This window comes from Cyanistes caeruleus, chromosome 4 (genome assembly GCF_971803275.1).
Source record: "Cyanistes caeruleus chromosome 4, bCyaCae1.hap1.1, whole genome shotgun sequence".
Taxonomy (NCBI): domain Eukaryota; kingdom Metazoa; phylum Chordata; class Aves; order Passeriformes; family Paridae; genus Cyanistes; species Cyanistes caeruleus.
In genome coordinates this window covers 83,578,425-83,605,970 of record NC_141704.1, presented here as the reverse complement: position 1 = coordinate 83,605,970, position 27,546 = coordinate 83,578,425, and the positions used below count along the sequence as shown (strand labels likewise).

At 49.9% G+C, this 27,546-nt stretch overlaps 1 protein-coding gene across 3 annotated transcripts in view; it reads right to left on the bottom strand.

The window, feature by feature from the left end:
- Positions 1-8,608: 8,608 nt before the first annotated feature.
- SLC6A12 (solute carrier family 6 member 12) overlaps positions 8,609-27,546 on the bottom strand; it is a 32,467-nt gene continuing 13,529 nt past the window's right edge. For all 3 annotated transcript variants that reach the window (XM_023924928.2, XM_086885579.1, XM_023924922.2), the window contains exons 5-15: positions 26,723-26,810; positions 25,118-25,250; positions 22,211-22,345; positions 20,466-20,569; positions 18,938-19,062; positions 18,554-18,666; positions 17,702-17,839; positions 16,408-16,510; positions 10,807-10,907; positions 9,561-9,731; positions 8,609-9,031 (exon numbers count right to left, since the gene is read on the bottom strand). In XM_023924928.2, the coding sequence (XP_023780696.1) occupies positions 8,888-9,031; positions 9,561-9,731; positions 10,807-10,907; positions 16,408-16,510; positions 17,702-17,839; positions 18,554-18,666; positions 18,938-19,062; positions 20,466-20,569; positions 22,211-22,345; positions 25,118-25,250; positions 26,723-26,810 (1,355 nt within the window). In that variant the 3' untranslated portion in view covers positions 8,609-8,887. The remainder of the gene's footprint in view (positions 9,032-9,560; positions 9,732-10,806; positions 10,908-16,407; positions 16,511-17,701; positions 17,840-18,553; positions 18,667-18,937; positions 19,063-20,465; positions 20,570-22,210; positions 22,346-25,117; positions 25,251-26,722; positions 26,811-27,546) is intronic.

The following is a 27,546-nucleotide window of genomic DNA, read 5'->3' as shown; positions in this document are numbered from 1 at the left end:
AGCCCTGGGCTCTGTCCCCCTCCCCAGGCTCAGCACAGCCAGAGTTGCTGCTCGAGGATGGTCCTTCCCCATGGGTATCCCACCCTTCTGCTGGGGCTGAGCCCTGCAGCACCCCACTGCAGCACCTCACTGCAGCATCTCACTGCAGCACCTCACTGCAGCACCTCACTGCAGCACCTCACTGCAGCATCTCACTGCAGCACCTCACTGCAGCACCTCACTGCAGCACCTCACTGCAGCATCTCACTGCAGCACCTCACCTCACTGCAGCACCTCACTGCAGCATCTCACTGCAGCATCTCACTGCAGCACCTCACTGCAGCACCTCACTGCAGCACCTCACTGCAGCATCTCACTGCAGCACCTCACCTCACTGCAGCATTTCACTGCAGCATTTCACTGCAGCACCTCACTGCAGCACCTCACTGCAGCACCTCACTGCAGCACCTCACTGCAGCACCTCACTGCAGCACCTCACTGCAGCATCTCACTGCAGCACCTCACTGCAGCACCTCACTGCAGCATCTCACTGCAGCATCTCACCTCACTGCAGCACCTCACTGCAGCACCTCACTGCAGCACCTCACTGCAGCACCTCACTGCAGCATTTCACTGCAGCACCTCACTGCAGCATCTCACTGCAGCATCTCACTGCAGCATCTCACTGCAGCATCTCACTGCAGCATCTCACTGCAGCATCTCACTGCAGCACCTCACTGCAGCATCTCACTGCAGCACCTCACCTCACTGCAGCACCTCACTGCAGCATCTCACTGCAGCACCTCACTGCAGCACCTCACTGCAGCATCTCACTGCAGCATCTCACTGCAGCATCTCACTGCAGCACCTCACCTCACTGCAGCATTTCACTGCAGCATTTCACTGCAGCACCTCACTGCAGCACCTCACTGCAGCATCTCACTGCAGCACCTCACTGCAGCATCTCACTGCAGCATCTCACTGCAGCACCTCACTGCAGCACCTCACTGCAGCAGATTCTGTTTCCTGGTGGGCACAGCCAGACCTGAGTGACCCTTCCAAACATGAGGTTTAATTAGCAGTGCCCTCCTGCCAGCTCCCAGGCTGATTGCTGGTTGTTCTCCAAGCCAGCAACAAGGAGCAGAAGGAAGCAGAAAGTGAGAGCTGTCACAGACACCAGCCTTGGGGTTTCTGCAGGGAAGGGTCCTGGCAGGACCTGGGTAACAGCAGCAGCCACCCACTGCAGGGTGTTCTCTTAGGTCCTGTCTACCCAGCCAGTGCTGCCCATCTAAATCAAAACAAATTAGGCCAAATTAAACCAGAGCAGCCCACTTTGAACATGATTATTCCATCTTAAAGACCATTTGGGTGATAAGTGGACGTAGTCACACTGATGAAAGTGTGCCTGAGCCTGCAGGCTGTTTTGATAAATGTAGTTAAAAAACCTGATCATCTTTCTGTCAGTGGAACTGCAAGGGACTCACAAGGGACTGGAAAGATTTAGCTCTATGCTTCTAATCCATCAAAAACAGTGTGAGCAGTAGCACCATGTTCAACTTAGCTCAAACTTGATCCTGATGGACTTCATATAAATTAAAATTAGTGTGAATGGAACATAAATAGAAGTGTCCTCACATGCTTTGGAAGATTTAACTGAAATCACATACTTTGTGAAACCAGCCTAACTTTAAAGTAAATGTGTCCCTAGGTTACATCATTGGTGTAACTATTATGATTTTTTTCCCCTCTTTATTAAGAGGCTTATGCTAATAAAAGCTCTGAGGTAGATGCTTTAAATCAGCATCAGCACAGTCACACTGACAGACCTTATGCCACTTCCCAATGCTCTGGGAAGCTACAGAGAGGCTTTTTGTGGAAGGCTACAGGGAGAAGCCTTATTGCACGTCTGTGTTTGACCTCAAGAGCACAGAGTGTGGGAAACGTGTCATGGGTGCAGAGGGAAAAGAGGAAGGGTGTGGGTATGGGATGCAGATGAGGGTTACTGACAGAGGCAGCCTCACCACTGTCCAGCACAGGTGCTCCATCATGGAAAGTGCACAGGCCCTGGGGATAAGGAAGAGCAAAGGGCTGGCTGCTCTGGGGAGTGCACACAGGGACAACCTCATTTATTACAGCATGGCAAGGGCCAGAGCCTTGGCTGTGAGGGGAAATCTCTCCAGCCTGCAGCCCTGCTGCTGCTCGGCTGTGTGATGCACACAACCAGAACCAGCCCCTGGCTGCAGCAATCGAGCTCCACACACCCCCACCCTCAGGGAAATTGCATCTATTGATAGGATTGGGTGCTGGGAAATTGCTTTGCCATCGCTCGATGTGTCCCACGTCAGCCTGCCCAAGGGACTCTGGCCACAGCAGCCAGAAGGTGCTGCTGACACCTCTGCCCACGGTCACTGAGACACCCTTCCCTTCCTTCCAGAGAGGGAAACACTGTTTGGAGAGTTTTACCAAGATTACAAATTACCTCTAATTATAGTAGGAGCCCAGGGCCCCAGAAACTGCAAAGGCTGACAGCAACACATTTATCCAGCAGTGGTGCCACAGTAACATGTCACAGTGTCCCAATGTCACAGTGTCACAGAAACCACCTCATTAAGGCAAAACCCACCACAGCACAATGCCAACACACCCACCCACCTGGAGACACTGGTCTGACATGTTCTGAGCCTCCAGCTTCCCAGAAGGGATCAGCCCCCTTTCGCCTTTCTCCTCTTCACATGAATCCTCACAGGTACCCCAAGGCCACACAGCAAAGGTTTTGCTGCTGCCTCCCTTGACCATAGAAACAGGAAAGTGAGACTGAGCTCAGAAATTCCCAAATGCAAGGGAAATGCCACCCTGTCTTCTACTGCAAAAGAGGCTGGAGTTGGGGTCATATTAAAAAAAAATAGGCACTAAATAAATTTTGAAATCTGATTACGGCAGGTAATTCCTAAAAAGAAAAAAAATTAATTCCTGTTATTTTCTTGGCTTAAACACTAAAATGAATAGGTTCTGAAAGTGCATGAATATCCTTCACCCAGAGGTTCTGAAAAAACTAACTGTGCCTGCCCACACTGTGTGTCTGTGTGGAGACAGACTCCCATGCTTGGGCTCCTGGACAAGGAGATTCCCGGGACAGGACATAAATCCTGGAGATTCATGGGACAGGACATAAATCCTGGAGATTTATGGGACAGGACAACTGGAGGTTTCTCCTGAGCCTCCGGGGTTTTTACTCAGCTGGTAATTAATGCTTTTGCTAAGGTGTAAAGCAGGTGTAAAGCTGCACCCTGCAAAGGCATTTTTGGGGTGGGAGAGCCCAGTGCTGGTGATGAGGGATGGACACACAGGAGACAGGATCCAGTGCTGGTGATGAGGGATGGACACACAGGAGACAGGATCCAGTGCTGGTGGTGAGGGATGGACACACAGGAGACAGGATCCAGTGCTGGTGATGAGGGATGGACACACAGGAGACAGGATCCAGTGCTGGTGGTGAGGGATGGACACACAGGAGACAGGATCCAGTGCTGGTGGTGAGGGATGGACACACAGGAGACAGGATCCAGTGCTGGTGGTGAGGGATGGACACACAGGAGACAGGATCCTCCTGTGTGGAGCATGAAGAGAGAACCCCAGCAGCACCTCCCTGTTCCCAGAGTGATGTCTGCATCCCACCAGTGCCAAGGGGAGCCACCTCACCTGCCTGGGGAATTAAAAGCTCATCCAAAAGCACTGCACAAAACCTATCAGTGCCATGATCTCCCCAAAGTTGTGAGCCCAGCACCAGGCCAGTTCCCAGTGCCAGGCTGCCTCCAGCACGCCAGCCCAGCCAGGGTTACTGATTTACACTGCTGTGCCCTGCCACTGGTGACATTTCTCTGCAGCAGCTCCTGCACCCACGAGCGTGGAGCATTCCAGCATAAAGAGCTCTGCTTCTGGACAGCTCAGTCAAGAAACCCAGCTCCAGCTCTCAGGCCATCCTCACTTCAGAGGCAGAAGGTGGGGAGGAAGCTCATGTTGCAGCCATGGCCCTTCTCCAGGATATGAGAAAGGGACAGGTTGCTTTTATGCTGGAGGGAGGGTTTATTTCTCCATGAGAAAAAGAAGCTTATTTTATGTCCTGTTGAAACACGAGGTCCAGAAAGGCACCAGATGGCCTCCCATCCTCCTCCAGAGACCACTATCTACAGCATGCCACAACAAAAGCTGCACACTCCATAAAGCATGTTTTGGAAAAGTTTAGTGGTCATTGGCAAATAATGATTGAGTGTAAGCACGCTCCTGGTCCAAAGGAGCCATCCGAGTCCAGAGCTCCCGTCCTGGCTGTAACCCAGGCTGGGCAGGAAACTATTCTACAGCCTGTAAAAACACCCAAACAAAACAGGAGGAAAAAACCAAAAAGCCATTTTTAACAGGATGGTCTTGGCACGTCACCAACACCAAGACAGGATGGAATTGCCCACAGCTGGCTTTGCACAGGCATTGGAAGCATTTCTCCCTGGGAATCCCTTTCCTTTCCTCATAGCTTTCCAAGCTCAGGCTTGACAAACCAGAACAGACAGCTCTGAAAATACACATCCTCCTTTGCAGCTGTGGGTCAGGGATGGAAACCAGAGCCAGGATCATGCTCTACAAACAGCTGATGGGGCAGGGCTCATGGTGGGTTTAAAACACAAAACAAAGCAGATCAACCCCTGCTCTGTCCATCCATGCACTGTTAGGCACATCTCTTCTCTTCCCTTGGCAGGTCCAGGAGTAAAGTCTTTCACTTTGAAACCTCAAGCTCATTCCTGCAGCCCTGCACAGGGAACTGGATAACAGCACATGCACATCTCCTCAGCCTCTTGAGTCTGAAATTTTAATCTTTAATTTTTGAAATAAGTTACTGTTTTATCTTCTTTGATGAGCATTAGTCCCCTCTTAACCCATTCAAACACAATTTAGCTAATTAGTCAGAGGTTAGCATATGTAAGCACACACCACTGGTGAAGCAAAGGACTGCAGGAAGAGCTGCTGTGTTCTGTATGCCTTTGTGGCTGCTGCTCTCCTTCCTGTGCAGCTGAGTCCCCTGGCCTTATTTCTACCTGTGCAGGGCCCACCTCTCCTCAAGGTGGGGAAAGCTCCTGAGCAAAGCCCTCTTGGCACACACCAGGGAAGCAAAATCTCAGGGAAGTCCCCAGGCTCCAGCACAAACCACACTGCAGAGTACCCACAACTCACACAGCATAAACACAGCCTGAGATCTGAGAAACCCCTGCTCTTCTGAGAGATTCCATTTCCTCCAGCTCAGTCTCTGCTGCCCTTCTTCATCTTCCCACCCTCTGCAAGCTGCAATAGCTGCACAGGGGAAACCGAGGGCTTTGCTCAGGCTGGAGCTGTGGCTGCAGCCCTTGGTGGTTGTCCCTGCAGGAGGGCAGTGCTGGCCATGGGCTCTCTCCAGCCCAAAGGATGAGGTGAGGCATGGGGGAAGGACATGGGTTCTGTCCAGCCCAAAGGATGAGGTGAGGGCTGGGGAAGGACATGGGTTCTGTCCAGCCCAAAGGCTGAGGTGAGGGATGGGGGAAGGACATGGGTTCTGTCCAGCCCAAAGGATGAGGTGAGGGCTGGGGGAGGCCATGGCTGCACCTCCAGCTCACTGGAAACCACAGCACTCACTGTCCTTTCCCCCAGCGCTGCTGTGAGCCCCTGGGACAGAAGAACGTTTGAGAGCCAAGAGGAATTCCCACTGCAATTCTCCTTCTCCCAGAAAACTGTGTTGAGGGTCAGAGTCACAAAAGCTGAAGAAATCCTGGTGATATTCGATTGGTTTATCTTTCATTCTTCAAATTTTGTCCAGTACAAGTTTTCAATGATAATTTCCTTCTTTTTTTGCCATTTGTCACTGTCAAAGGAAGAAGGGAGGGAAGGCTGGAGTGGGGGGGGACAGGAACAACAGGTGGAGAAGGATAATACAAGATCTTTTGGCTTGATTTCTTTTTTAACAAACTTTGTTCCTGTCTTTTCCTTCCAGAGAGAGGGGTGGAAAATGGCCTTTTTATGAAAGAAAAAAAACCAAACCAAAACAACCAACCAAAAAACCAAAGCAGAACAAACAAACTGGAAACCCAGAAGTGGTAGTTAGGTGTTTATAGGTGTCCTTTCTTCTGTACAGTGTTTTAATTCCAGCTGGGAGGAGCAGCACAGTATGAAAACCTCATATCCTCTCTTGGATTTCAGCCTCAAATGCATCATGTCTTGGCATGTTGTTAACAATTACAGGGGAAAAACCCCAAATCTCTCCCTCCTGTGCACACCAGCCCTTCAGCAGTGTATTCCTGGTGGTGTGCAGGACAGGAGCTCTTTCCCATCAGACTCAGAGGTCTCCAGAGGTGCCCAGTTCCAGAGCTGGTGGAGACCTGTCAGATCTGTCACGTGCCTGCAGAGTGCCTGAGACATTTGTAGAAATTTAACAAAGCACTGCTCAGTCTCTGATTGTGCTGGGGTCACATAGCAAAAGTCAGCCTCTGCTGGCATTCCCCCCTCTTCCCCCAGCTGGGTGGTTTCGTTTTTAAAGGAAAGGGAATTAAATGACACTGGGTCACTGAGCTTTGACTTAAAATTCCTGAAACTTTGTCAATTCCATCCAAAGAGACTGTATTAATTTCCTGGTCCTGATAATTTTATGATTGTTTTCAATGGGCACAGCAATACCTCCTCTAGCTTTATTAAAATAAGTTGCTTCCTGGCAGAGGTGGGATGCTATTGTCAGATTATACATGAGCAAGAGGAACAGGTTCATGCAGTCAATAACACAGCACCACATCTGTGTTCCAGACTGAAAAGTTATTTGTTTCTGTCTAGGATTTTTTCAGTGTTACTCAGCTGCCTCAGAAAAAGAAGTGAGCACATCTCCATTACTCCTCTGGCAGCACGACACTAGCTCACATCTTAAAGGCATGGCAGCAGGAGCAAAGGGGCTAAAGGTCCTACCAAGGACTGTGCAAGAATCAAGATTGGGGAGATTCTTCCCCCACCAAATGATGAGCAACACTGGTGGGAGGGAGAGGAGAAATCACCAAACTGCTTACCACCAGCCCTGACTGCGAGCCTCTGGGTGCTCAGCTCTTCCCACAGCTATTTGCAGTATGACATTCAGCTCTTTACAAAATACAGACACAATAAATGGTGTCCTATGTGGTGCTGCAGCTCTTTGCAGGGAATGTGAACCAGGTCTGCCAGCTTCCTCCATCTTCCACAGGAAAACATCTCAAACGATAATTTCCCAGAGAGGTACAAATCCTGGTACTTGACTTCCAGCGCTCATTTCAGCGTCAGTCTGTAGTCTGTAGTTTTTAAAGGGAAGGAAATGAAGCGGGGGAGGCTTGCCCTGTGCTAGCTGTGCAGTTGGAGGCAGCTGCAGCAGATAAGGTTCCCATAGCGATGGCAGCAGGTGCCGAGCTCAGACCAGGCCCGAGTTCCGCGCTTGCTGCCGGCGCCCGTGGTTTATCTCCGCTCAGCACGGGCAAAAGCAATTACTTGGAACAAGGACCAAGGGAAAGGAGCCTGTGGCATCTGGGATTCATTCTGATGGCCACTCTCTGGCGTGGCTGGAGGTGCCAGAACCGCAGCGGCGCGTGGACCCTCGATCGCGGCCGGGCTCCTGCCGCTGGCTCCTCTGCTGGGTTTGGCTGTGGATTTTGGACAGGCATTGAAGCGGGGTTTGGCAGGGAGCTCTACAGCCCCAGCCTCCACAGGACACACTCATCTGGCACTGCACCAAACCCGCCATCAGAGCACATTTCCTCCCACCCATTGCCTCACATTTTTGACTACCCTGGCAACAACCAAACTTTAATTCGACACGATCTGCTTCCAATGAGCCCATACTACCTATTAGCTTTGCTTGATCTTGCCTGAGCTGATGATTATTGCGCTCGATTATGTTTTCCTTATCCCCTGAGCAGTCATCTGCACAAAGCCAAGGCAGTGCAATCGCTCTCCCACCCTCTTCCCAAAGCCACTCTGCAGCACAGGATCAGGCCCATCAACTCCTTCAATAATCCCTCTACAAAATGCCCCAGCAGTGCAGTTAAATTTGTGGGCGTGCAATTCCTCAGGGTCTCATTTTCCCAGCTGTGCTGCAGCTCTTTTTCTTACCAGCTGCTCTGGGACTTTTCTTGCACCCCATGAATTTTCTGACAGAATTGTCAGATATTCATGGGTTTCACTCTTGGATAGGTTTTCACTGGGCTGTGCATTCTGACCAAGAGCAAGTCCCCTAGGTGGTCATTCCTCACCCCTTTTCCAGGCTGAGAGTGCCCTGAGATCCAGCAGCAGCAGCAGCTCGGATTGCATTGACAGCTGAAGCTGTGGCTGCTGGCACTGCAGCCTCCTTTTGTCACTGCCTGTGACATGTTCCTGGCTCTCTCCCCTGTACAGAGGTGGCCTAGAAATGCACTTTCCTTTCTCATCCTCCAGCTTCTCATGTACTACTGAACCAGCTTACTTATTTCCTGAGCTGACACCCCATCATTTCATGCTTTTGCATCCCTAACTTGGTTCCTTCACACCTTTAATCTCTGCTCTCTCTCACCACCCTCACCACCGTGGTTTCTTTTCCTTCTCCCAACAGGAATGCACTTTCCCCCCCTTTTTTTTTCTTTTTTTTTTTTTCCATTGTTTTTCTTTTTTTTTGCTACAATGTTGTTTTTCTCTCCGCAGGCGGTGTCAGTAATGAAGGGCACTTCTGACAAAGGCGTGCTGGAGGAGGAGCTGTCCCCAGGGTGTCAGAGAAGCTCTGCTGCCAGAGGTGCGAACAGCTGGCTGCGAGGAGAGGAACTGACCCAGCTGTGAGCGAGAGAAGGGAGAAGAAACCGCTTTGGGAAGCAGAGAGCGAACCAGTCTGGGTTACGGAGGAAACATCCCATCCTCAGAAGTGTGTTTCTCTCTCTGTGATGCTGAGCACCTCCTGGACTGGCGGGGACCATCCCTCGGGGCTCACAGCAGCCGGCCCCATGCGCTTCCTCCCGGGCTGCGGCAGGTCCTGAGCCGGGGACAGCAGCTGCATCAGCCGCTGAGGAGAGAAGAACAGCTAATTACAACAACTGTTAATTAGGCTGACGAGCAAACTGACGGCCAACAGTGACCCACAGCCATTGCTGGCGGCAAAGGCATCTGGAGAGCCACCCCAGCATCCTGTTCCCCTCTGCCGAGGGGTGAGGAGAGCAGGCTCGCTGCTGCTGCTCCCAGTGACCATTATTGCTCCTCTGAGCTCACATCTGGCTGTGAGCGATTCTCTGCTCTGCAGCATCCTCACCGAGCTGCTGCTGCTCCCAGTGACCATTATTGTGCCTCTGAGCTCACATCTGGCTGTGAGCGATTCTCTGCTCTGCAGCATCCTCACCGAGCTGCTGCTGCTCGGATGCCAGCAATTTACACCACAGACACTTTCTGTGGCAATGGGAAAAACACCATCAAACCCTTTCCTTTCCTCTGCCGAGTGGCTCTCCATTGATTTTGGTGGGAGCTGTGAAGACTTTTAAATGCTCGGTGTAGCTCCTCCCTGGGGCCCATCCTGAACCATCTGGCCACAATCCCAGTACCTGTTTCAGGGGTCCTTTGGTTTTCAGGAGGATGAAGATGGCATAGAGAGGAATGCAGACCATGGAGGAGAGTGCCATCAGCCAGCCCAGCATGTAGCCCCAGGGTGGGTACTCGTAGGAATTGTTGTATTTCAAGGGTGTGTACTTGATCAGGGAAAAGAGGAAAACGCCCTGGGGAGCAGAAAACACAAACAGAATGAGAGCAGAGGGGCAGGCAAGCCCGGCCACCCTGCAGGGACCGCCAGGGGTGGCAGTGGGTGCTGTGTCCTGCCTGAGCCTGCAGGACCTGGCTGTCCCAGGGTGTAAAAGACCAGAGCCTGGTGTGTGCAGCCTGCACAGGGAGCTCTCAGAGCCAGGACATCTGTGCAGTGCAAAGCCTCCAGGATTCTGAAGAGCTCAACATAAGCAAAGCTGGCAGCAGCTTCGAGGGTCCAGCAACACTGAAACAGCAATTTATTCAAATCAAAGACAAGAATTGTTGTTCTGCCTGGCAGAAACACTCCAGAAGAACCGCACAGGCACAGATCTAGCCCTCCTGGGGCTCTCTAGCCACAAAGCTCTCAGACAATTTGGACTGGTTTGAAAATTTCCCAGATCTTCAAGTCCTGCTGAAGCCTGGGGACAAAGGACTGGGAATCTTTTGTAAGTTGTAGCTATAGATCTCATCTGCATTCCACTGAGGTCAAAGAAAACAACTCTCAGCATCAGATACAAGAACAGAATTTGGCTGAGAAAACATGTAAAAATCAGGTTGAGCAAGACTGGACATAAATTCAAAACAGGCAAGAACTTGCCAGAATTTGGGTGCATTTTATTTAAACACAGCCACAGAAGTTTTGGAAGAGATTTAATAACACAGAAAACAAATGGCTACAGAAAGGTATTTCTGAAGCATGGGTAGTCCCTGGAGCAGAGACTCGAAGCAAGTATTTCAGAACAGGGTAATTTGCTGCTCTTCCACTCATAGGTGATTTGACCAAACCTTTCCAGGCTTTGAGGACACATTTCCTTTTGCCTTCCAATAAGCAATTAGATTTTCAATCAATAAAATAAGGTTCAATTAATTTTCCAGGCAAAACATAAAGCTTTAAAAAGGAAATAAATAGCTACCTCAGCTATGGACAAGCTTCTACCTCTCCACAGCAGTTTGAAAACTTTACAGCAGCACCTTGGAGATAAATCAGCCTTTTCTACTGAGAATTTGGAGACCCAGAGTGACGTGTCATGATGTCATAATTGCACTTACCAAGCACAGCCCTGGGGTGAACACCAGCCAGCAGATCTTGATCAAGGGCCACGGCCGGAAGCCAATCATGTCCTCAATGTTGTCGTAGAAGCGGTCGGCACCTTGGCCACCAACCAGCACAAAGCCACAGGTCAGATTGCTTTTGTTTCCTTCAACCCCTATTCACATCAGATCCCAAACCATCTTTATCCTTGGTGTTTGCTCCTGCTGAAAACGTGGCTATCCTGACAACAGAGCAGCAGGTGATGGGGCTGTCTGGCACTGCAAATCAGTGGCTAGACAGAGATGGAGGGGTTGGAGTTCATCCATAAGTGTCAGAAAGATTGACACTGAAGAGAAGCACAGTCCCTCAGCAGCTGAGAGTGAGAGGATGCAGCCATGCACAGGGAAGAGAGAGGTGCCTGCTTGGCAGAGCAGCCAGGGAAAGCTCTTGCAGGTGAAGCATAAGGGATTGTGTGAGTGGGGAACACCTAACAAAACCTTCTCTTTGTAAATAAACATTGGTATGCCAGGGAAGTCATGTCAAGAATCACCTCTGAGTTGGGCAGGACCCCTGTCATCTCAAGAGCCTGTCTTCCACAGAATATTTTATCATAAACTCAGAAAACCTGGCAATTGAAACTCTTCTGAAAACCAAAGCTTCCATCTGCAGGCGCTGCTGCACTGTCCAGTGAGTGTCTGGTGGGCTCTGATCTCCTCCTTCCCTTCTCACTAGTTTCACTTACTGGGTTGTTTTGTTCACAGTGTGTGGGACCCCCCTAAACCCTGTGGTGCCCTGGAATGGGGTTTACTTCAGGAAAGCACCTACAAGTCCTGCCACCAGCCAGACTCCAACTATTGACTCTTCCCAACCCAAAGCATGGAGAGCAAACTCATGCAATGGCACGGAGGAGACAACAAAATGCAGATGGATTTCAGCAGGCCTTGCAATAAACTCTGGGGTGTCTTCAAGTATCAGGAGCCTCATGTTGGCCAGAAGGAGATGTAAAATGAAGAAAAATCAAAAAGTCATTATAAGGTGCCCTAGCACCTTTCCAACCAAAACTATCCAGAGATACCAGACTGCCTCAGGCAAAATAAGACAACAATATCAGACAAAAAATTGAGCTAGTCTGTCCAGAAAAAGAGCTACCACTTAAGCACCTCTGGGATGAAGTAATACCGTATTTGCCTTATTAAAGCTTTATCTTGGTGCTTAGCTGTTAAAGAAGGATTCTGCTCTTGGGGATGTTCATCCATCTGTGAACTCATGCTCAGGCCACAGTTTCATTTCCTGATGTGATAAAACTTTGTTTCTTTATATGCTGGACTAGGCAAAATGTGTGCCTGAAGAACTGGTCACACTTGTGAGTGCTTGGGGTTTGGTGAATTTTATTTTGGTTTGTGGGTTTTATGTCTCAGAATTAAAATCTCTCATATTATGTTTCCCTTAAATATAGTAATTCTACAAAAGCACATTCTGTATGCTCTTTTTTTTTTTTTTTTTGTAATTCTTCGCATTATTTTCTATATCCCATGACTAATGCTTGCAGAAAATCTCTTTTAAACCCAGCTTTTTGAAGTATTTGTGGGGAGGGGGTAAGGGGGAGGATGGTTCTTTGAACACCTCTTGGTGCAGAGTTGGCAAGTTAACAAGTGGCCTCAAGCAAAGACAACAAGCTGTGGTGTATCAAGGGACATGCAGCCTTGTGTGGGAGCCCAGCCTACAGCACAGAACTTCCAAGCTGTAAATACCATGAGGCTCCAGATAGTGCTTCTGAAAATACATTGGGGATGAAAGGAGATGGTATATGAAATGAATTTTGCCAGAAAGCCAAACTCTTCCACAGGGTGAAAAAAAGAAAAAAGGGATATGGATCATGTGAATTGGAGTTTAGAATATGAGCACAGCACAGTGCCTTCCACAGAAACCCACTGTCATGGCAGATACATGACAGATAAACTAATTCATGATACAACTTCATGGCAGATGCAGTTTCCCTGCCAATTTGACTAGATGTAGGATCTAGTCAGAGACATAACAATTAAAGAAATACAAAAATGCCAGACAAAAAGAAGAACACACACGCATCCATCCTCCAACAAGAAAAATCCCCCACCACTTATTTTGTTAATTATGATGTGCCTCCACCTGGCCTTGTCCAGGACAACTGCCAGGTCCTGAATTTCCATGGCCACTGTGGCAGGAGTGGGTGGTGTGATGACACTGGGATGTGATGGGGACTGACATGATCATCCTCAGAGGGTATATCAACAGGAGGTTTTATATATTCTACATCTCACAGGCAGATGAAAAAGTAATCAAGCTTAAGAAGTCATCAGTTCAACCACTCAACACTGGCTTTTTGAGCAAATTAAAAACTGGAGGACACTCTGGAGTAATGTGCCCTTCCTTCCCAGCACATCAGAAGGATTAGATAAAGCTCCTGCAGAGAAAACTGTAAAAAACTTCCCCAAAGAGATTTTTGGTTGGAATGAACAAAGATGTTTGCTTTTATCTCCAATATTCCAGGACAAGGAAGAACGGGATGCAGTCACTGGACAGTTAACCATGAATGCTGGCACCACTTCCCTTGTGCTGATCAACCCCATATACCTTCAACGTGGCTGTGTGCTCCTCTGGCAAATCATTTAGCCATGTAAACTCACAGGAATAAACTTCACATGAACCTAACTGCAGGTTTGCTCACATCCTTATCTCCTGTTCTTACACAGCCCTTCTCATTTGGCACAGCTTGTAAAAACAGCTAATGAGACCCAAATTAGAAGGGACAAAGATTTCATTTGACTTTGACCATGTTCAAAAACCAGTGAGTTTGACAGTTCCTTGCTTTCTCCTGGAACAGCTGATGATAATGTGCATGCTGTGCCTGGGAAATGCCCTCTGCAGCACATTTGGGGGGCACCATGGAGGGAATGTCAGTGCCCACAGCCCTGCTTACAGAAGGGCTGCCTGTCCCACAGGGAAGGGGGAGCGGAGAAGAGGCAGGGGACACCAGAGCCCCCCAGCACCTCCTCCAGGGAACACGACCAGCGATGCTGTGGATCCTTCCACAGGCAGGGAGCAGCAGGAGGAAAGCCTCGGGTCCCTGGGAGAGCAGTGCCTGGCTGCAGGGGGAAGCTGCCAAGTGGTGGGTGGCTGGCAAATGTGCTGGGAGAGGGGAAACTCAGAACACTTATTTGTGTTGGGAGAGCTGGTGTAATTCTTCACAGTGTAAGCAAGAGGCTCAGCCCTGCCAATTCCAAGCCTGGGGATAAAAACCCTTTAAGCAGCACTAGTCACTTTTCCCCCCACTGTAATGCCTCACCTCGGCCCTCTGGTTATGTTTTGGACCAGAATCATCCCAATGGATGCAAAGCAGGACATCAGGAGGGTAAAATCACACAGTGTGGAGTGGCACAAATGAACCCATGGTGGTGAGAAAAAAGGCCTTTTCTCTGTCCCCAGCTACTCCATCTCCCTTGGAGGCTGCTGGGGCAGCATCACCTCTCCTGTTACTCATTGCCTGTGATTGCCTGTGTGACTGTAAAAATGGCATTAAACATGAAAACATAATTCAGTTTAGTGAATTAACCTAAAATGGTGATCCCCATCCAGTCACAGATGGATGGGGATCTCCACGTCCCTTTAAACCCCAAAAGGACTGGGCAGAAGGTGACTCAAAATGAAAACCTGGCCAGGGTCAGTTACTGCAAGCTGTCAGGTGAGCTTCCCTTGAAGGACATCTTTCTAAAATAAATCTCTCTTAAGGATCTGCTTCTCTTGCATTCCCTGGAGCCCAAGACCACGCAGCTGGACTGGCTATCCTTTCAGCAAGAGAGGAGTTTATCCAAAGCAGCAGTTGGCTCCTGCTATACACAAAGTGTTTGGAGAAACTGGTAAGGCCTTCATCAGCAACTGCACTGCAGCCAGTGCAACCCCTATGAAAGTGTAAACACCAAAAGGAGCACACAGGGAATGACTGTCCCAACAAGGCAAAGGGGGCACCAGATGGAGCTGGCAGGTGGCAGACTCAGAACAAGGAAAAGAGACTGACTCCTCACACAACACCTGAGAAAACCATGGAACTCCTTGCTGCAGCGTTTTGTGGGTGACAAATGCTTTGCCAAGTCAACTGGAAAAAAATAACAGAAGAGAAATAAATAGATTTCACTTCTGGGACTGGAAATTCCTGGGCAACAAGCTGAGTATTTCATCTGGTTCTGGACCCCCAGAACAAGGAAGACATGGAGGCCCAGAGAAGGACCATGAAAACCGAGAGAGGACCGAAGCACGGGTCCTTTGAGGACAGAATGAGAGAGTTTGGGCTGTCCAGCCTGGTAAATAAAAAGCTCCAGGGAGACCTTGTTGCAGCCTTTGAGTATATAAAGGGGGCTTGTAGTGACATGACAAAGGCTGGCAGTTGTCAATTGAAAGAGAGGTTTTGAGTGGATACAGGGAAGGAATTTTTGACTCTGGAGATCCTGAGACAATGGAAGTGGCTGCCCAGAGAGGCTGTGAATACACTACCATTGCAAATGTTCAGGGCCAGGTTAGACAGGGCTTTGAGCAACCTGGTCAAGTGGAAAGTGGCCAAGAGGGTGGACTAGATGTTCTTTAAAGGTTTCTTCCAAACTGTTCTATGGTTTTGTTACAATTTGTGAAAAGCTGGAAGAACATTGACAGAAAGTATCACTCCTGAGTTTTCTTATATTGCATTCCTTTATGAGCATCCACTCCTGACACTGAGACCCAACAAACAACCCCAAAAGATTGTTTGCAATCTTTCCCTGAGGTTCTGATGGCAGTGCTGCCTGCAGTAGCTGGGACCAGCAGATGTGTGAGTGTGGGATGGTGAGGTCTGGTCTAAGCTGGCCACAATCCTTACACGTGTGGGGCTCCATGGAGTATCCATCAAGCAAAGAGAGGGAGCAGCTGCTCTGCATCACACACAAGATGCTTTGCCCAAAAACCATCAGCCTTAACACAAGCTTCAGAGGGAAGAACCAAAGCCTTTGTGGTCAGGAGGAGATCTCCCATAGGATCTCAGAGGAGACTCTTCTTACTGCACAGATTAAAATGCAGGTGGTTTCCTCCTGATAGCTCATGAAGCTCAGTTTTATCCTGCTCCTGGGCAGTTTAGTTACAGACTTCAGTGAGAGCCAAAGCAGCCCCTCCTATTTATTTTCTGAGTGCCATCATAGCCTGGGTAAATAGGAAGCAGGAATCATCGCAGAAGTAACACAAAGCAAGTTTGCATCCCAGAATTTCGTGTTAAATTAAGTGGCAGGACTAGGCTAAATGCACAGTGTAAGCAGACAGGGACAGACACCAAAGAACAGCAGTCACTCCTCTGTAGCTGATTTTCTGATTCAAAGGGCAGATGGGAAGAACAGCAAGGTAGTTCAGTATGAGGCACCCACAGAGACGGAACAAACATTCCCAGTCTAAATGTGGAGCAATTAAGAAATGTTGCAAGAAAACACAGTGAAAACTAGACAAGAAAGAACATAATTACAGCACTTCATTGCCCCCTGAGGGTCTTTTCTATCCACTCTCATTGCTCAACTCCCCATTCCTGCCTTGATAAAGAATTATCCAGATTTTTGTCCTGCACTTACCATACACCCATCCTATACAGATGACTTCAAAAACAGCCACAAAGAGCAGGCATGTGCCACTGGCAGCATAGTAGTCAAAGAGCTGGAAGATGTACATGCCACCCTGTTGAAGAGGTAGAGAAGACAATGACAAGACTTTTCCATGCCAGGGAAAAATGAGTGGGGCAAGCAGAACAACACAGCAGGAACACTGAACCAGGAGCAGGTGGGAGATGAGCCTTCTCTTGGGGCTGCCCTCACTGTTCCAAAAACACAGTCAAGCCTGATGGTAGGAGAATTTTTCACGCCTGTTTTATGATGCTGCTGGGCTAGGCTGGCCCCTATGTGCATAAGAGCAGGAGGTGCTGGTTTTTTGGTTATTTTAAAACAATGAGGAAGTTCCCAGAAGCATTTTTGAAACAGCATGTAGCAGTGTGGAACTTTGCACCCACAGAATCGTGATCCTGAGCAAGGATATTCAGACACCTCGTTTTACCTTCATCCAACCTTGCATTCTGCACGAGTTCCAAGCTCTGCAAGGGCAGAGGCTTTCCTGCTGCTTCTGACTCCAAGCTGAGCCCTGCAGAGCTGCCATCAGCTGCCTGTGCAGGCCCGTGGATGGTTTGACTTCTCCAAGAGAAGGAGAATCTCCAGGCCAAGGAGATTCTTTCAGATAACGCTGAAGGGCTCTAGACACAATGCCACTCAAATTGATTACAATAGGTGCTGCCCTCAGCAGGTCCTCAGCCGGGATCCAGGATCCATCTGTGCCTCAGGGGTCTGACAGGAGTGAGCTGTCACTGCAGAGCTGCTGGAGGCAGCACAGGAGTGCCAAGACCCCCAGCCAAACTTGTGGTACCCACAGGGCCCAGCCCCACGCAGGAAGAGATGCAGGGCAAACACCAGCACAGCTCTGCTGCTGCTGCTGCTGCTGGCATCACAGGCTTCCCACGGCTCCAGCAGGGTTTTGGCACAGCCATCACCCCCAGGCTCCTCTCCTGCTGCTCTGCTCTGTGTGGAAAGCAGCCAGCAAACGATCACTGCCCTTGGAGGAGCTTGTTTTCAAACAGCTCGGCTTGTTTTAGCTGCCAGGTCTGGTATTTGCACAAAGCTGAGTGTCAGGCTGCCTCTCTGGGCTGTGGGACCAGGGCAGGGTTTGGGGATGCCCCAGAGCCCCACGGGGTCAGAGCTGTGAGAGACAGCAGCTCACGCTCTGGGAATGAGACACAATTAACAGCACTGAGGACAGGCTGTCCCTGCCCAGAGCTGTGCAGCAGGGGTTTGGTGCTGCACAGCCCAGCTCCCCCTGCCTCACCTCGGTGACCAGCAGTAAGCCCAGCAGGTAGCACATGACAGCAATGGCCAGGATCAGCAGCTCCCGGCGCCCCTTCTTCCGAAACACTCCTGGGAACATGTCAATAATAGCTGTCACCAGGCTTTCCACACAGACAAACTGCAGAAGAAAACAAGTCAGAGAAATCAGCGTCTCTCCTTCCCCAAGCACGCACTTCCCCTCACCGTTCTTTCTGTCCTCCTGCCACCCAAATCCTTATATTTTCATTTTTTCTTTTCATCTGCCTTGCCCCCACCAAAGGCCAGCAGAAACAGAGGAAAAAGGCCTGATTATATATTATTATACCTCACAAGGGCTGAGGTATGACAGAGCTGAGCCTGAGCAGAACCCCCTCCTGCTGGACATGCAGGACACCCCCTGCTCCCCTCGTGCCAGCAGCAGAGCTGCACCCTGCAGGGTTTGCTGCTGCCATAACAGGGATTTGGGATGTCAGACAGGGCACACCAGTGAGGACACAGGGATTGCTCTGGTGGGATGCAGCTGGGAGAAAATGGCCCAATTCCCTGTCCCAGACTGCCCTGCCCTGTGCTGGGCCTCGCTCTGCAGGGTGCACAGTTTTGGGGGATGTAGCTGGGACATCCTCACATGCACACAGGGAGAAGATGCCAGCAGAGATGCCAGCCCACATAAGCTCTGGCCTGCCACTGGCCCCGGCTCTGGGCTCCCACAGAGTGAAAGTGCTGCATACAATGTACAGAAACCTACTGAAGGTACAGCAAAGCACAGAGCCAGCTTATCCCTTCCAATGCCCCTGGGAATGCTCGGCTGGGGACAGGCTCCTGCATGTTGCATGAGGAGGGGGCTTTGTTGTACCTGGCTGTCCAGTCCCAGGAAGATCAGCATGAGGAAGAAGAGGCAGGACCAGAGCTGAGACACGGGCATCATTGTTACTGCTGTTGGGTATGCTATGAAAGCCAGCCCAGGACCTGCCAAGAGAGCACAGGATGAGCGTGTGTGCCCCCACAGCAGCACCTGCAGCACACAGCAGGCTCACACACCTCTTCAAAGCTCCTATTGCCACAGCTGCCCACCCACAGCTGAAAGCTGTGTTGAGGGGTACCGGTCCTGCAGACCTCTCTGCAGACACCCATAGCAATGGAGGATGTAGAGAACACCTTGGGTGTCACCTCTGAAGAGTGCCCTCCCCTTCAGGCTCTTTGTTTTCCCTTGGCTCTGAGGCCTCCCAGAAAAACTCACCTGATTCAGCCACTTGTGAAATAGGAACGCCCTGCTCTCGAGCCATGAAGCCCAGCACAGAGAAAATGGCAAAGCCAGCAACAAAGCTGGTGGCACTGTTCAGGGAGCAGAGCAGGATGCAGTCCCTGCAGGAAGGAGAGCAGACAGAAATGGGGGTTTCCTGCTGCAGAATGGATCCACTTTGGATCATGCCTGTGCTCAGCTTCCCTAGCAGGACAGCACGAGCACGAAACAGCAACGCTGTTCTTGAGCCCCTCAGAAGTGAAAAGCTCAGAGCAGAGTCACAGGGTTACACATGGCACAGCAGTGGGGGAATGGGGCACAACCACATAGCACATAGCAATAAAAACATGTCAGGAGTCCAGAGAATAGGAAAAACAACAGAGAAAATGAAGAAAACAGAAAATTGGAAAAAGGTTGCAGAAAGAAACATAGTCAATAAAGAGGAGTATCTAAAAGCATGAAGACATACAGGTTCAGCAGGTCTAGTAAAACAAGGGCAATGGGATAATAAAAATCCTCACTGACAAGGGCTGTGTCTACACTCTGTGCTCAGATGGGGGCTGGCATGTGCTATGCTACTTGTCCTGAAACTTCTGTGCCCTTGGTCCTTGTGAAAATTGGGCACCACTCTGAGCTGGCTGGGCTGGAAACCCCTGGATCCTGCCTGGGCAGCTGCCAGAGCTGCCCCACAGCATCAGCTGCTCTGGGCAGGCATTGTGGACACTTTTGGGACACCCAGGACTAAGCTGCCAGCACAAGGTTCCTAAGGAATAAGGGGAAGGTGTCCGCACACCACTTCACTGGTGACTGAAATATTTTGGGAGAGCCAGGAGAAAGTATTGAGTGCCCAACCAGCAGCCATGGCAGCACCTGCTGGAGAGCAGAAGGAGGGATGATTGATGTCTCCCAAGCACAATTCCATTTTAGCATCTGTGCTGGAGCAATATGTGAAAGAATAGCAAAGCCCCTGTTTCTCTCTGGAGGGTGTCAAAAATGGTCCTGATGAGCTCCAGGTCAGGCCATGGATAAAACAGATCTGTAATCCAAGGGCAAGGAGAAGGCCAGACAGACTGGATTCATCTCCTTGCAAGGATCACAAGGCCACTGGCAGTACATTAGTCTGATGGAAGTAAAGCACTGCAGACAGGGCCCAGCATCACCTTTGTGCCACCTCCCCTGCCCAGCAAGTGATGGCAGAGCTGGCTGTGTCACCCTGCCCACGGACTGACAACAGAGTCTGTGCTGTCTGCAGTGGCTGGAGACACTCTCCATTTCCATTCCTCCTCCAGACTCTTCTTTCCACACTGACTCATGCAGGAGAGCACTGTTAAAGCCATTTTCTGGACTCCTCTCTTCCCTCAGCCACTCTCGGTGCCTGTGCTGAGTGCTCTGCGGCTTCTGCACCCTGAGCAGCTCCTTGGTCACAGCAGCACCACCCAAGGTCCCCCAGGGACAGAGCCTGCCCCTGATGCAGCTCTGTGCTGTGTGAGAACATTTCCAGAAGGAAATGAGGAGCCCTTCCTACCTGTAACAGTTGTTGGTGTACTTGTTGTAGCTGCCCAGAGCTGTCAGGCACCCCTCGCAGATGGCATAAGAGAAGAGGATTTGAGTGCCTGCATCCATCCAGACCTGGAACAGAGAAGGTCAGTGGTCTCCAGACCTGGCAACAAAATAAACAAATGGCTGTGCCCTGTCAACAGGAACTCCTCCAGTCATGGAGAACAAACCCTGTGAGACAGAAAGGGGATCTACAGTGAGTGGAGAGTCTGGGATCCCTGTCTGGAGAACCTGAGCTATAGAGCTGGAAGCCCTTTAGGAAAAGGCTCTAGAGGAGACCACATTTTCACATCCCACCCAAGGTGACACCATTTCTCCATCCCACACCTTTGCACCCAGGGTAGGGATGGCATCCCTGATAGCTTGGCTCCGGCTGAAGCTCTCACTAGAGATGTCTGTGGTCCCTGCATGGCCCAGATGATTAATCAGAGCCACTGCTGAGTCACCCCAAACGAGAGTGTGATCAACAATCCGTGCACTCCCTTCCCTGCTCCCAGATTTGTCTTCCCACCTCTCTGAGGCCACAGTGAGGGCAGCAAGTTGCTGAGATGAGAGGCTGCAGGCAGGGGGGTGTCACACACCGGGCTCCCCTTTGCTCTGGCATCCCACGGGAAAAGCTGAGAGTGGTTTCTCACCACTGCCCCAGCCCTGTCCTCCGTGGAGAGTGAACTGTGGGCTGAGCTGCAGCTCTGCTCTCACAGCCCCAGGGAAAGCCCTGAGCTGGGAGTTTCGGATAGGCAGGGAAACAGCCCACCTCTCTGATGGTCTCCAGGTTCCCCACTCATTCTCTTTTTCCTCTAAGCAGCCCCCAGCTGCAAACATCCAGGCAGCTGGAATTTGGTGGCCTCCAAAGAACCCCAGCACAGGCAGTGCTGCCTCAGTTCCCACTGGTTTGTCACCATGGCATGCACAGGAGCCCTCAGGCACGGACACACGTCCCACATGAACCAAAGCCCTGCCTTCTGCCTCCACTCAGCAGCAGGATCTCACTGAGGGTTTCCATGAGCTCCAACAACTGATAGCAGGGATTGACCCTTTGGCCAGCCCCTGCCCTAGGCAGGTGGGACCAGCCCCCAGGGCAAGTGAAGGGAACCCAGCTGGCCACAGCCCACGGTATGTGTATGTTATGTTGTGTTGTGTTGTGTTGTGTTGTGTTGTGTTATGTTATGTTATGTTATGTTATGTTGTGTTATGTTATGTTAAGTTATGTTATGTTATGTTATGTTATGTTATGTTATGTTATGTTATGTTGTGTTGTGTTGTGTTGTGCTATGTTATGTTATGTTACAAAAATAAAAAATTATGTTAGCTTACAAAAAAAATAATTAGAAGTGATAGATTATATAACCCCTCCCTTAATTATCTGCATTTAACAGCCAGAAAAACTATCTGCTAAATATTCTATATACTCTTCTGATATAATATATTACATGCTAAATATTCTATATACTCTTCTGATATGTTACATGCTAAATATTCTATATACTCTTCTGGTTTTGCTGAGCCCTTGAGTGGAAATGACCTAGCATACCCACATTCTGCAGACCATGAGCAAACAGGATGTGCTGTGTAGGGGGACTAGACCCCTCCCAGAAGTTTTAAGGGCCCTGCTTCCCTGACCTCTTTCCACAGATGACAGGCAGATGCTCAGATCCAAAGGCCAGGGCACTGGGAACGTTCTTGTGGCCAGCATTTGCCTGACACCCCCCTCACCTGTGGGTCTGTCAGCCTGGAGATGTCAGGCTTCAGGTAGAAGATGATTCCCTCAGCAGCCCCTGGCAGCATCACCCCTCGAACCAGCAGGATGAGGAGCATCACATAGGGGAAGGTGGCAGTGAAGTAAACGACCTGCAGGGGCAGGGAAACAGAGGAGAGAGCAGGGAGGGGGATAGGCATCACCTCTCCCCATCCCATCTGCAGCCCCCACCCAGCAAACCTCCCCGAGCCTGCTGCTGACACAGAAGAGGGGTGGGAAAGAAAGTCATCAAGGTTCCATCTCACTGGTGATTTAATTCATCTGCATTTTGCTCTTCATCCAAGACTCTGCCACTGGTTGCTCTGCTTTGTTTTCTCCTTCCAGTCAGTGTACTTTCCCTGCTCTCCAGCTGTTCCCTTCATCTTTCTAGAGCTGCAGAGCAAACCCAGATCTCTTCCTGTCACTGGGTTTTAATGAGGTATTAAAATGGTCCTATGCACAGCAAGAGCTTTCCAAATTAAACACCAACTTTTGCTGTCCAATTTGAGACACCTATGAGGGGTCTCATTTCCAGAAGTGCTGCAGATGTGTCACTCTCATCCCTTCAATGCCTCTGAGCTCACAGGTAAAAAAAAAAACTGGGGGCAGCTCAAAGCCTTTAAAGAAAACGTAGACTGTTATTTTTGTAATACCTATTTTTACTTCTTTTTGTGTCTGATATAAATAAATATTACAGTAGAATTAATCATCTCTAAACCATTTCTTTAATATAACATATTCTTTTTTTCTATTTGCAAAATATTTGTGAGCAAGTGGCAACTTCCTAATATTTATTCATTACTAAAATTAATCCAAGTAATGTGGAGGGTTGTTTACTCCATGAATTCATAGTGATGGGCCTGAAATGACAATTTTTTGTGCTTGGTGATAATTGGCCAAATAAGTCACAGTACATGGTACTTCTGCTGTTTCCTGATTGAATGAGAATGGGCACAAGTATTAAAATCTACCTTCAGAAATCACTTCTGAGGAACATTTATGTGCAGCAGCTGAATGCATAAGGAAGAGAAACATTGGGCAAAATGAATAAAAGAAAAAGGCTTTTAAAAGAGAAAGAGTCTTTATGGAGTTATTTGAAATGATTGTCCCGAGGTCACCGTGCTTTCTTTAAATTTGGATTCCTTAAATCACGAAGCAGAAACAGAAGGATCTGGCAGGGTTATGTGATCAGAGCAGCCTCTCAGGCAAGCACACCCTCCTGTTTAATCTGGGGCTGTTGAACAAAGTTATGCACCTACTCAGAATCCTTGGCTCTTCCCTAATGCTTGTCTTAGTATGTTGCTAGCAAAGAAAAAGAGGGAAGCAGCTGAATTTTTTGACAGTGCCCCTGTAATACCCAAAATTACTGCCTGCAGAGAAGACAACTGGCCTGTTTGACCTGCAGCATATTTGGGGACAGAAAACCCCTCTCTTACTGTTGCACCATGTCCATAACACCTGGCTGGTAAATAGCCAATTTACCCTAAAAACTGTGATTTTTAAATCTTCTGTAGTCTCAGGACAACCATTCCATTTTCTATATGTAGCCACTGCTTTCTCTCACTTTCTGGGCTGGTTTTGCCAGGCCAAGTCAGCTAAATCAGCCTGACTGAACCACTTTAGCTTTCTCCTTGTGCAGGTAAGTTCTGCATGCTGGGGAAGCACCAGGCAAAGGAGAAACTCAGTGGAGAAGGCTGAGAGCTGAAGAGACCCTCAGGGGGTTTAAATGTTCTTCCCTGCAGATCACACAGCCTCTGACACAACCTCTTGTGACAATGGCACTGCAGTGTTCACATTAGGGGGCATCAGAAACTCAAGGTTTACAGTGCAGATCATCCATCCCCTCTCCCCATAAAGGTGAGTCTGGCTCTCCTTCCTTCAGAAATGGGACAATAAGTCAGCACCAGCAAGAACCAGCCATCAGCAAAAACTGGGGGAAATCTAGTCAGGGAAGAAGCTGTTAATGGGTGTCCAGTGCAGTTCTTAGTGAGCAGATGGATTAACACTGCAACACAGGAGTCAGCTGTGAAAGGGAACACTTGTGAAGAGTAGAGACGGTGATTTGAAAGAAGAAATCTGTTGCTGAAATTGGTTCCCTCCCTTTGGGACACCCACAAGACTAATCATTAACCATCAACCATCATTAATGATCCACCCGTCTCATTGGAGCTCCAGGGAAGAAAGAGGTCCTGAGCAAGCCAAGGCCATGGAAGTGTCCCTAACTCCCAGCCCAAGGCATCAAACACTCATTCACTCCAAAAGGAGAACCAGTCCATCTGCTCTGCAGGATGAACTTCAGGAGGAAGCATTGGCTCCAGTCTCATCAGCAAAATGCAGAAAGTGACCAACAGACCCCAAACCTGAAAGAGCACAGAGGAGAGGACTAGGACACTTCTCCCACCCCAAGTGTTTTGCAGGATAAAGAAGCAGGAGAGACTCATTATCTATGCTCTGAGCTGGTTACAGGCAGCAGCTTGTCTGTTTTGCTCAAATGTTTAATCATTGCCAGGGATGGGAAGTCTGCCACTGCAGAGGATCTTGTTGAAAACACCCTCAAGCCACAGCAGGACAACACACTGGTGAGTGGATGATTCCCAGTGGCACCTGGGGAGAATCCATCAGCCACTGTGGGTATCTGCAAGTTAAAATGGGACTCAAGACTCGGTTCCCAGCTCTTTTCCCATTCTCCCCTCCCTGGAGCTACTCATTTATTCTTCCCCTTAGGGTTCAAACACAACTGTGTGTATCAGCACGGCCTCAACAGGTCCTGGGTTTCACTTTGGTGCCTCCTGCCTCAGCTCCACGAAGAAGAAAAAGAGACTGGGAAGAAATGTAAGATGGGTACAAGGAGGCTTATGGGCTGGGAGGATAATCCCCATTCCTACTTTTCCCGTGGACTTGACCCCTTTCCAGATGCAGAAGTAGCAGATGATCCAGGCCAGCAGGAGACACAGAGCCAGCTCCCAGCGCACAGTGCCCAGCTTGTCAATGCCATCCGTGAGCCCCAGGACTCTTCTCCTGCCGGTTTAAAGTGTCCAGGGACAGGGAGAGAAGCATTAACACCCCAGACCCACTCACCCAAACAGACCTGTCCCACAGTGCCCATCCAAGACTCAGCAGCCTGTCCTGGCACATCTGCCAGGGCTCCCAGCCATGCAAATCGTCCCAGCTCTGCTTAAAGCTCCCCTCTGCACTCATCTCTGCTCTGCCGTGTCCTGTAGCCCTCCCACTCTCCAAACCCATGGTGCCATGCCCATCAGACCCCACAAACCCAACCCCTGCTCCCCATTGCTCCCTGAGCCTGGCAGCTCCCCAGCAGAGCCAGCTCAATCCGAAGCAGGCCCCCAAAGCCACTGTCAGCCCATGGCCACCACTCTTCCTCCCCACATGCTACAAACATACATACATACATATGTAAGCATAAATTATGATTCCCATGCCTTCCTCAGCCTCCTTCCTTGCAGACTCACCACCATGAGGGCAGGCCACTCAGGAGCTCAGCACCACACCCCATGCAGCTCCCAGAGCCCAAACCCACACTTACAACTCTGCACATTCTGCTCAAAACCTCAGTGTGCCCTGCTGTCCCTGCAGAAAAGCCAGCCAGCTGTTCAGAGGGGTCTCAGCTCTCACTGGATGTGCTCCTCGCACGCGTGAGGAGCAGGCCAGGAGAGGGCCCAGCAGCGTGCAGGCTCTTCACACAACCACGGGCACATCCCATCTCTGTGTGCCCTGTGGTGGCTGCCACAGACAAAGTCAGCCCTTTCAAAGCTACCTCAGGAGACAGAAATGGGGAAAAGCCCCAAGCCCAAGTGTTGAAGCTGAGTCCTTGACACCCCTGTTCTTTATAAGATTTTTCTCAGTAGCATGTGGGGTGGGAGGTCATTTCAACCTCCCCAGGCTGCACTGATGACCCTGTCTGGGACATTGTCTGGCCTGCTGCAAGACCCCTCACTCAGACTGTGTTTTAGTGCCTCCAGCCCCAAATTCCTCAAAGTTCTCCACCTTCCCCAAATTCTTCTCTGGCATCTGGTTCACACATCTCAGATCTCTGCCCTCCAGGGAAGATCATGAGCAGCCTGATGGATCCCTTCCCTCAGACAGCAAGCAGGACTGGGTCAGAGCAAGGTAAAAATCAGTTTTCCCCTCTGTGTTTCCCTGTGGAGGACTGCCCTGGCCTCTGACGGGTGCCTGCCAGGCTGTGACACCCAGCACACGCAGCCCTGCTAGCAGCAAGCCCTCGCCTGCCCTCGCTGCCTCTCTCGGTGGCCACGCTCGCCCAGGCAGGTGCCAGGAGGGGAACACACCCTCGAGGTGCACATGAGCTCCCTGGGCAGCACACCAGCAGCTGCCTGGGCTCTGTGCCCATCTCCTCAGAGCTCCCTGTGCTCGGCTCTGGCACCTCACTGCCACAGACACACGGCCCCAGCCCCTCCTGCAGCTGCAGCCTCCCGATGAGAGAGCCTGAGCAGAGGAAAGCAATCACATACTCCCAAAACTCAATCATTGAGGAGGTGGCATTCACTGGCAAGGTCCTGTTGTCCAGGCTGGATCTATTCAGAATGTCCATACAGAGATCTACCAAAAGAAAAGGAAGCCAATGAGGTGAGAAATTCTCTAGGGCTCCTCCATGAGGGATGTTCCTTCCCCTCTGGACCCTAACCCTCACTCTGGCAGCACACAGATCCTTCATCTTGTGCTTTACTTATTCATCTCATTCATCTTTTGCATCTCACTAAACATCTCATTAAACTCTGGCTCTCCCCAGGTATGAATCTCAATCCAGCAGTCACCAGAGGGGCTTCAGGAAGGGAAGAGGGGAAGGGGAGAACAATTCCCTGCCAAACTGACAACAGACGGCTGCAAAACATGGATTATCCAGGGACAGCAACGGTGAAAATCCCATTCCCTTTCCACATCACACACCATCCTCTGTCCACACATGCACACACTTCAGAAGCCTTCACGTTCTCCTTTGCCATCCCCAGCCCTGTTACAAACCATGAAAAAACTAAAAACAGAGGAGATGCCACATATCCAGTGCACCTCATTTTGCCAGCAAAAGGCAATCCACTGGAAAAGCAAGGAAAGCCAGCTGTTGCTGGGAAGCTTCTCTCTTTTCAGAGAACATATGTGGCTTTCCTTACAAACAAACCCTTTCTGGGGGAGCTGAAGGAATTGGATCAGCTCTTTGAAAGGCTGGGTACTTCTGCTGGGATGAAAGGGCAGAGGGAGCTTCCAGTGAAGGGCCCACAGGGTAGAGAAATTTAACTAATTGCAGAAATTAATCATCTAATGCAAAAGAAAAAGGGAG